Below are 10897 nucleotides of genomic sequence, written 5' to 3' on the forward strand. Positions count from 1 at the left end.
TATGAATATCAAAAATAAATATAGCCGCAAGCGGCAATGGCAGGGGTTCAAGCCTTGTGCAAATTGAACACCTAATAGAGAGCCGCAGGGATGACGTATTTTTGTAGTCAGAACGCGGAAGTCCCGAACTTCCTGGTTCTTCACTGTTTCTGTCTATGGGATTTTTGAATGGGTTTTTGCCGCAATGCTTCAAATACGGTCTCTGGGCAACGCAAGATTAATCAAACGCGAACCAGAGTTCAGTCGGATAATCTTGACACACAAGAACCACTTTCATGAGTTTTGTAGCGTAAATGCGAGCCCTAGAAGTAAAAAGCTTGAGCTAAACTAATCCAGAACTACACACTGTCGCATAGGCTTCCACGTCACGTCAGCACTCAACCTGGACTGTTGTTGATGTGTGCACTGATTACCCCGGCTGAACGGGGCTGAACCAGGTGAGGGAAAGAGAATTTCCGTGTTCGTCCTTTGAAGTGGTGACGTTATTGACGTATATATCCCCATTGACTCAACAGTGTAGTCTCATTTAGCCGTTTGCTAGCTAGCCGCCCTTTTAACGGCACGTAAAAGCTTCAAAACTCATAAAAGTGGTCCTCGTGTGTGAAGATGATATTACTAAACACTGGTTCGCGTTTGATTAAGCCAGCGTTGCCCAGAGAGATTATTAGAAGCATCGTGCCAAAAACCCATTCAAAACTCCCATAGGCGAAAACAGTGAAGAACCAGGACTGTTAGCATCGATGATTTCCGGACTCGTTCCTGCGGCTCTCTATAGTCCTTGAGGCAAATTTGTAGATCACGTTCAGGTGAACATGTGGAAAACAGTTGCTTAAAAATTGGAGAAACAGCCTGGGAGTTACAAACAGGTGTGAAGGTACGGCATATTTTGTGTTAGGTCACGCCCACTTTTTATGTCTGCGGCGCCCCCTTCTGGTCAAATCGCGAAATAGCATGTCAGAAATGCCATTTCAGATGAGGCTGAGAAGTTTGCAACCGATTATGTGAATGGACTTGATTTACCGCTATTATATGCTTACACCATAGACCCCGCCCACTTTCACCAATGATGACAACACTTCTGATTTCGACTAGGACATCCTCCTTGATATATCTGCCAAGTTTCACGATCATTGGAGAAACAGGTGCGGAGTTATTGCCTTTTTTGTGTTAGGCCACGCCCATTTCTGACGTTTATGGCGCCCCCTTTTGGTCGAATTGCACAAAATTTGACACACATGGTCTGGGATGGTCTCCGAAGACCTCCTGCAAGTTTCGTGAAGATTCGTTAATCGGTCATGAAGTTATGACAATTTAGCTGTGAGACCACGCCCTCACAACTTTAACATCTAATATCTCCGAAACTAAAGTAGATTTCAAAAATCCAAAAATCAGGATTGTAGAGCTTGCTCCATAGATGCTTCCTGGCGATTTTGGTGGAAATCTGTCAAACGGTCTAGGAGGAGATGTAAAAAATGTGTTTTCCAAACTTTTCCAAATATCTCAAAATGTTTCCAGACGGACCTTGAGGGTCCTTGAGGCAAATTTGTAGAGCAGGTTCACCTGAACATGTCCAAGAAAAAGTTTGAAAATCGGACAAACGGCGTGGAAGTTATGGCCTTTAAGGTAAAACCTTTGATTATAGCGCCACCTTCAGGCTGATTCGAAAACTATTTCTTAAGCAGAAACTAGCACCTAATATCTGTCATTGGGCCAAATTTCAGGTCTCTACCATTTACCAACTCACGGGAATTTGCGTCGGGGCAGATGAACAAGGACGAGAATAATAAACTGGCACAAAAACAATAGGGTTTCAGCCCCTTCAGGGCTTGACCCCCTAATTATTAATATCAAGATCCATGACCATGGACCGGGAGGCGCTTAGTGATAACAAAGTTAGCAGGGTACAAGGGACAGGGAATATCTCATGTTGTCACCAAACTCTTAATATCACCTTCATTCTAATTGTGGCTTTGCATCAGATAATTTGTCTTCTCCTTCTTGTTTTTAATGGAATTTGCTGGGTCCATTTTGTTCTCTAAAACAAGTTGACTTATGAGTTCATATGGGAGGGGGTGTCACCCGGGTTTAACAGATCAAGACTCTAGGGTGCCCCGGGAGCTCACCAGGTGCAGTACAGTGCATACAGTACCATAATGGTTTAGGCCTTACCGGGTTTGAATCCAACATGTGGTCCTTTGCCATCCCCCTATGAGGACCACAATGGAAATAAGTCTGATACTTTATTGTGTTTATCCTCGGTGATTGTCTGTCTCTGTATTTGTGTCCTGTTTTTGTTGACATTCGCCAAATAAACTACTACTACTACTACTACTACCCTCTCTCTCTTAGCCTTTTTCCATACAGAAAGCTGGCCTCTCTCTCTCTTAGCCTTTTTCCATACAGAAAGCTGGCCTCTTTCTCTCTTAGCCTTTTACCCTACAGAAAGCTGGCCTCTCTCCCTTAGCCTTTTCCCATACAGAAAGCTGGCCTCTCTCTCTCTTAGCCTTTTTCCATACAGAAAGCTGGCCTCTCTCTCTCTTAGCCTTTTCCCATACAGAAAGCTGGCCTCTCTCCCTTAGCCTTTTCCATACAGAAAGCTGGCCTCTCTCACTTAGCCTTTTTCCATACAGAAAGCTGGCCTCTCTCCCTTAGCCTTTTTCCATACAGAAAGCTGGCCTCTCTCTCCCTTAGCCTTTTTCCATACAGAAAGCTGGCCTCTTTCTCTCTTAGCCTTTTTCCATACAGAAAGCTGGCCTCTCTCTCTCTCTTAGCCTTTTCCATACAGAAAGCTGGCCTCTCTCTCTTAGGGCTTGCCCATCAATGGCGCCACATGCCCATTGTCGGTCGGAAGCTCTCCTATGGACCACGCCCCCGGACAGGGGCCCGCGGGTCCCATATCCGTGTGCGGTCGGGCTCGAAAGAGGACTTCGTCCCCGCAGTCCTCCCAGCCCGTGAAAGTCGCGCGGCGGGAGGGTTACTCCGATCCGGCGCACCCACAGGGTGCGTCAGTAGTCGGGGTTTGCATAGGGGATGTTCCCCTGGCATGCAGCATCTACGGAGCTGGCCATGCGGTGGGTGGGCGCAGCCTCTCACGGCCTGCTCCCCCCATTTTCTCCCCCCATCGGGGCATCGGATCAGGTCCCGGTGCCCAACAATATACACATGACCAAAGGTGCGATTTCCGCTCCTTCTGGCTACGAGAGACCATCATTGGCTCAGCGCCTGGGAGCTATATGTTCTCCGACCCCATGGTTATTGCGCACCCTTCGGAAGGGCTACGCTCTCCAGTTTGCCAGACCTCCACCCACGTTTGACGGTGTCTCCAATTCGGCCGTGGAGGGGAGGTCCCTGGACATACTCTGCAAGGAGGTTACTGCTCGCCAAGGGGGCGATTCGCTTGGTCCCCAAGGCAGAGGTGCGCTCGGGTTTCTATCACAGGTACTTTGTCGTGCCCAAGAAGGACGGTTCCATGCATCCAATTCTGGACCTTCGGCGTCTCAACAAGACGCTGAGGAAGTTCCCTTTCCGGATGCTCTCTTTCCCCCGCCTTTTCAATGCGTTGAGGCCGGGGGATTTCTTTACTTCCATGGATCTGAAAGACGCGTTCTTCCATGTCCCCGTGGTTCAGAGGCACAGGAAATACCTGAGGTATTCCTTCCTGGGAAAGGCTTACCAATTCTGTGTCCTGCCGTTCGGCATGTCTTTGAGCCCACAAACCTTCACGGTGTGCGTGGAGACAGCCCTGGCTCCCCTCCGCACAATTGGGATTTGCGTCTTCCTCTATATCGACGACACTCTCATAGTGGCGGACTCGAGGGTCCGTGCCATGGAACACACCAAGATGGTGACAGATCACCTGCAGACCTTGGGGTTTTTGGTGAACTGGCAGAAGAGTTGCCTCGTCCCAGCGCAGGTGGCGACCTTCCTGGGGGTCGAGCTGGACTCTCGGGCCATGCTGGCCCGCCTTTCGCCAGAGCGACAGGCTCGCACAGTGCGGACGGCAAAGGCGCTAAGTCTGTGTCCCTCCGTGTCAGTGCATCAGTCATGTTGGGGCCTCAGCGGTGCATGTGCTCCCGCTGGGGAGGCTACACATGTGCCCATTCCAGATCTGGTTTCTCAGGCATCGCCTGGATCCGGCCAGGGACCATCATCGCAGGGTTCCTCTGACGTGTCTGGCCCGGCGGGCGCTGGCCATATGGGCGGACCCCCATTACCTCTCGAGAGGTAATGGGGTCCCACTCAGGTTGGTCATTCACACCGACGCCTCCCTCTGCGGGCGCTTTTCGGCAAACGGCCGGTGGGGAGCTCAGGAGCTCCGCCACATAAACGTGTTAGAGCTGGAGGCGATTCGCCATGTTCTGATCCGCTCGGACAATACAGCTGCGGACGCCCACCTGAACAAGCAGGGCGGTGTGCGGTCAGAGGCGCTGAACCGGTTAGCGGCGGAGATTCACCTGTGGGCGTATCCCGTTTCCTTTCGTTGTCAGCGGTTCATGTGCCAGGCCGGCTGAATCTCGGGGCCGACCTGCTGTCTCGGGGCAATCCCCGTCAGACGGAGTGGTGCCTCCACCCTCAGGTGGTGGAACAGATTTGGGCCAGGTTCGGTCATGCCCACGTCAATCTCTTCGCAGCACGCGGCGCACCGCCCACTGTGGTTCTCGATCCAAGAGGACAGCCCCCCGCTGGGTCACGACACGCTGGCGCACGCGTGGCCCCGGGACGGGCTCTATGCATTTCCCCCGATCCCCCTGATCCGACAGGTGTTGGACAGGGTGAGGGAGCAGCGCCTACGGCTTATTTTAGTGGCCCCCTTTTGGCCCAAGCAGATATGGTTTGCGGACCTGATCTCCTTGGCGCAAGGACCGCCCTGGGCGTTGCCATTGCGGGCGGATCTTCTATCCCAGGTGGAAGGGGAGGTACTCCACCCCTCCCCCAGCAGGTGGAAGCTAGCAGCCTGGCTCCTGAACGGGACCATTTGCTAGCCCAGGGCTTGCCCGATAATGTGGTGTGCACTATTCAGAGTGCTAGGGCTGCTTCAACCCGCTCTCAGTACACGTACAAGTGGTGGGTCTTTTCGCGTTGGTGCACGGACAAAGGCGTGGATCCAGTGAACTGTGGTGTGCGGCCAGTTCTCTGTTTCCTTCAGAGCCTTCTTGATGTGGGCCAGTCCCCGCAGTCTCTGCGGGGACTGGCCCACAGAGGAGCGACGTTTGCACATGCTGTGTCCCGTAAGGGCGCTCTCGGCCTACGTGGCTCATTACGCACTTCAAACCAGTTGTTGGTCTGTTTCGGGCAGAGGGCCCCCGGGGCGGACCCCTTTCCAAGGATCGCTTATCACACTGGATAGTGGAGGCGATTGCTTTGCCATACTCTGCCGCGGGTAAGGTACCCCCGAAAGGTATCAAGGCGCATTCTACGCGGGGCGTTGCGACGTCTTCCGCATTATTGCGCGGTGTATCGGTGGAGGACATGTGCGCTGCAGCCTCATGGTCCTCTCATCACATGTTTATTAGGTACTACAGTCTTGACGTGTCCGGTTCGCGTTTCGCGCTGGCGGTACTGTCAATGGCGAGAAGGTAGTGTCGTTGCCTCTCCAAATGCCACACGGTTGGGCATGGGCGATTCGCCATGCGTCCGTTGTTCACCGATGCCTCTCGGGTCGCTCTGAGGAGTGCTCCCAGCAGCAAGGGCGGTTGAATTTGGCACTAGAGTGAGAGCTTGAGTTTGAAACGAAGTAAAACATTAGGGTTGTGCTAAAACCCGGGTTTTACGAGCTCTCACTACCCAGCCTTGCTGCGTCGATGCGTCGTTGCGCAGGCGGGCTGGAAGAAGGAGTGGCCCCCTGGAATCTGGGTGGAAGGAATGTGGGTGGCCGCCTCAGTTCCAGGGTTACCACGCCACCTGTCGGTAGGTGGTTTGGTTTTATATAAAGATACTTTTTCGGTTGTAGCACAACCCTAACGATTCAAGCTACAAAAGTACAGAGAGCTAAAACACAGAGGGACTTTTAAAAACAACATTCTCTGCTTTCTCCACTCCAGCACAGACACATGGCTTTCACATGGCTTTCCTCACAGCACAGTTGAGGGGGGGTAGGTGGGAAGTTAGAAGTGGGGTCGTCACTGGTTGGCCGCAGTTGGCGAGATGTCACAGCAGCCCGCTTGGAGGCAGGTCCGACTTGGAGGCAGGTCCGGCTTGGAGGCAGGTCCGGCTTGGAGGCAGGTCTGGCATGCTTTGGCCCATGACCCTTTGAGTAGGTCCATGACGAGCGCGGCTTGGCACATAATTTTTTTTTAATGGAAAGCGAAAGCGAAATCAAAGCTGAATTGCTTGGCACGGCGAGGCCAAAGGTGACTATGGAAAAGCCCTTTCTGTCTACCTTTCCTGTCTACAGTACCTACTGTCCTATCTAATGAAGGAGAAATGCCCCAAAAACCAACACTAAAGGGCTTCATCAGCACTTCTACCCTCAACGGTTCTTGGAAGGAACCCCTTTATATTAGAGTTTGGCAGAAGTAGTGCAATGGGTTATGAACCTTCCCGGGTTGTCATGTGAAAAAGACCCATTTTGATACACTTACAGCACTAATTACTGGATCTGGTGTGGTGTGTCCGTGTGCTATGGCCATATTATTTGTCAGGTCCAGACAATAATGAGTCCACGAATCCTTTAAGAAGGCATTCCTCAAGGAACCTATGGGACTCCTTTATGATTGTAACCTCAGGAACCAGCAGGGCTGGGTATTGCCACTGATTTCCCGATTCGATATGATTCCGATACACAAGGTCCAGATTCGATTTGATTTCCGATTCGATACAATATCAATATTTCAGTTCCAATACCAATTTTGTTTGGATATGAAAGAGATTCTCAAAGAAAATGTAAACTGTATAAGGAACCCCCTAACCTGGTGCATTATTAAAAATGTATTAATTGATGTTTACAGATGTTTACGAGATCTTGATCTAAGAACCACACCATACGAGTCTAACTGGGGTTAAAGCTTCAAGCATCCACGGGAAAAGGCATCATATTAACAGATAGCTTTTTGGATTTATGAATTCATATCAGTTCTGTCAAATGAATATCGATATATTTTTTTTATCCAGCCATTGGAACCAGTAGAGGTTCGTCACAGAGCAGCCATGTCTGTTCAGACTGAGAGATCCTTTTGTTTTGTTTTTCAGTTTTCAGAAGATGAAAACAAAAACAGGCTCGTACACATGAAAAAGGAATAAACATACATATATCATCAAGACCACAATGTGGTGCTATCAGCAGCGTAATGTGCTTATGTGCTTGTAAGAGATGTTGTGCATGGGATCACATGCAAGGGCTCCATGAAAGGTCAGCTGGGTGAGTCACCCGTCACCCCCGACTCTGTCAAAGTAGGCCAGAAACGGGTCCCAGATAGTCGAACATTTCTTAAGTGAGTTGGTCCTCAGGAACCTGAGTCTCTCCATATGCACAACTGAGACCATGTCCGTCAGCCACAGCTGAAAGGAGCAGAGGGGGACTTCCACTCCTTCAGAATGAGTCTCTTGGCAACAGTCATCCCCAACATCAGAGACTGTTGCACAGCTGTAGGATGGAGCAGTGAGGATTCCGAGCAGCCGAAGATGGCGAGTTCCGCCTCCAACTGAAGGGTTATTTCATAGGCCTTAGACTGAGTACCAGTCAAATATGTTGGCCCAGAATCCGGATAGCAAAGGGGAAAACCAAAAAGCATGAGACAGTGTGCCCTCTGACCCCTATCACATAGTGGTGAGACAGAAGGGTAGATTGTGTGCAACTTATGTTTGGAATAATGAAGACGGTGAGCAACTTTAAATTGAATCAACTGGTGCCTGCTGTTAATTGAGCAGAGTTGGACCACAGATAGACTCCTGTCCCATATCATTTCAGGTAAATCAACACCAAGTTCCTCCTGCCACGCCTCTCTAATCCTCTCAGTGGGGGCCCTGATGCAGCCAGACTGAGAGATCAGATGTGGTGGTGATGGTTGTACTCACGGGAAATTGGCGAGTCGCAGGGCCAAGGGAACGCAGGCCAGCTGGGCCGCCCACTGCAGAGTCACGTCCTGGTACACCAGCAGCATGTTGGTGTGGTTGCCCAGCAACGTGTTGGTGGTGCCCTCTGTCACTATGGAGACCAGACAGGGAGATACAGAGTCAGGAAAAGGACAATGTTGGCGACTTTGTCTCAGTATTTTCTACTGCTGTCATTCAATTTTCACACATTAAATACCCAGTGGAAGTGGAAAGTGGAACACAATAATTCAAACAACTCTTAAACACACATGTTGTTAGGCATGCTTTGATACAATTCAAAGTAGTGCACAGATTGCACTTTTCTCCCTCTAGGTTGCATAGGATCTTCAAAGATTCCTCACCCCTCTGTGTGAAATGCTTGAAAGATGAGGGAACTCTATCTCATTTATTTATACAATGCCATAAGTTGCAAACTTTTTGGGGTCATTTATTTGATTTTCTCTCTAAAGCTTTTGATAAGGAGTTTCCTCCTGATCCTCTAACTGCACTGTTTGGTGTAGTTGAGCCGGGCAGGGTGAGAGATAGATATGAGGCCCAGGCCATCTCTCTATCCACTCTGCTAGCCAGAAAACTGCTGCTACAGTCCTGGAAATCTGAGAATTGTCCTACATTTGATATGTGGCTTAAGGAAGTAGGAAATGTGTTGCATCTAGAGAAGATCCGATTTACTATCTCAAACCGAGAAGGGGTATTTCAGAAAATCTGGCAACCCATTGTCAACTTGTTGGGTAAATACAATGTATGAGACTGTGTCTTCCGTCATCTCCATATAACTTGCATTCGATATCATGTATGTAACCTTTCTTGTGTATCACCACCATTTTGTTTTTATCTTATTTGTATTGTATTGTATGTTCTGTATTGTATTTTTTGGTGATGTCTTTATTTTCTTAAGAAAAACGAATAAACAAAGTTATAAAAAAAAATAAAAAAAAACACATGTTGTGTCAAGTTGCAAAAGGAATAAGGGTGAAAAAATGACCAGACCAGCCAGGGAGGGGAAAGCTAAGCAGTCACTGGTGGCAAAAGACAAAATAGGGTTCTCATCTATCATAGAGTAATGGTTAAATCCCTCGCCTCTGTAACCACACTTAAAGTATTGCCCCAAAATGCAGGGAAATCCTCCTGTGGCTGCCTTACTTTCCTCACTGTCTTAATAAAGAAGACATCGTTTCAAAATGAGTGGAACATCCTTTAAATAAATTATATATCTTTGGGCTGAATATAGAATTTTGTCATTTGAAGTTTTTTTTAGACAAGGTTGCCTTTCTAGTTGGAGCGGTAAAAGCAAAAATAGCTAACGCACACGACCAACATACACATACACTTTCCCTAGACATCAAATATAAATACTTGTTATGGTTTTCTTCACACACACACACACACACACACAAGTCCAGCCGATCCCACCAATAGTGCGGCCACCACCTAGGGAGATCTGAGGCGACGGCCACACGCAAAACACACGCCTCGCCAACGTCACACACACACACAAGGCTGCGCACACACACACACACACACACACACACACACAGAGTTATAACAGAGCAGCAGTGGTCACCAGGGCGGTGTAGGCAGGGGTCAAAATGACAGAGTGCGTGTGTTGGAGCTGTGTGTGCCACATCAAACACACACACCTTCTTCATTATAATTACAAGCTAATTATAAAGCTACCTTCATATTCAGCCCAGCACCTCCTCTCCTCTCACCACATTGCTCCTCTCCTCCTCTCCCCCCACTTTTCTGTGTTCATCTACTCATCCTGCTCTCCATCTCCCCTCTCATTCAGCCCAGAAAGAGAGTTGGCATGTTACGTTTCAGCAAAAAATCACACCAGGTGTTGAACTAAGCGGTGCAGTTTTGTGTGCGTTGGTGCGCATGACCACCCGTGCTGTGTGTGCATGTGTGTGAGCTGCTCTCTCCATAGCGTGCCAGTCTCTCGCCAATGAGGAAATTAATTTGCCATTAATTTCCAGATGTATCTTAAAGTCGAGCTGAACCCAAAAATGTTTTTTTTTCATTTTAGTTCAAATACCTGGGTATTCAGTGCACCTATTTATTAATGTATGTGTGTTTATGCGTTAACGTTATTAGTGAATAGCCGAAACGGACGTGGAAAAGAAAAGCGGAAGTGACGCAAAAGCCACGTCACTTCCTTTTCCGTGTCCATTTCAGGTATTTGCTAATAACGTTATCGCATACACACACTGCAAAGAAGACGTCAACTCATCTTACAACAACAGTGGAAAGTTACTGGAAAGTCACGGTGCAGGTTGCTATTTAGACTGTAAACAGTGGAGCACGGACGTGGAAAAGGAAGTGACGGTGGCAGGAGAGGCGCGCTGTACAGGAAGCTGGGGAAAACGGTAGAGCTGTCCCAGAGTCTATTTTTCAAATAGAAATATACTATGGGTTCCCAGATTGAAGGAAGGGACAGCAATGAACAATACATACATTAAATACACCGGATTTTAGCAAGAATGCTAATTTCCATCCGTAGTCCCAAACAGGCAACAAACACAATACAAACAGGCAACAGCAACAACAATGTAATAAGAAAGCACAAGTCAAGTAGAAAAAGAACAGTATGCTATAAAATAAACCACAATAATATAGCAACAAAAAGCAAGAGAAATACAAACCTAGTTAAAAAGGTTCTATTCAGAACCGCCCAAACATGAACCCATTCAGAAATGGTCACAGGTTTGTTTGTCGATGAGCCACTTTTGGAGTTGAACTTTAAAAGACGCAAAAGTTGGGCATTATCTTATTTCGGCTGGCAGGCCGTTCCAGCTGATGCCTCCCTGAACCGACAATACATTTTGTGGAAAGGTGGTGCGTCTGA

General features: G+C 48.5%; 1 protein-coding gene across 1 annotated transcript in view; it reads right to left on the bottom strand.

The window, feature by feature from the left end:
• Window positions 1–10897, bottom strand: part of bbs9 (Bardet-Biedl syndrome 9) — a gene marked incomplete at both ends in the record, with an annotated part of 588136 nt that overhangs the window by 461719 nt on the left and 115520 nt on the right. The window contains one exon of the mRNA XM_083636722.1: window positions 8014–8143. Coding sequence (XP_083492848.1) covers window positions 8014–8143 — 130 coding nt within the window. The remainder of the gene's footprint in view (window positions 1–8013; window positions 8144–10897) is intronic.

Source organism: Poromitra crassiceps, assembly GCF_964638095.1.
Source record: "Poromitra crassiceps genome assembly, chromosome: 1".
Classification (NCBI taxonomy): Eukaryota; Metazoa; Chordata; class Actinopteri; order Beryciformes; family Melamphaidae; genus Poromitra; species Poromitra crassiceps.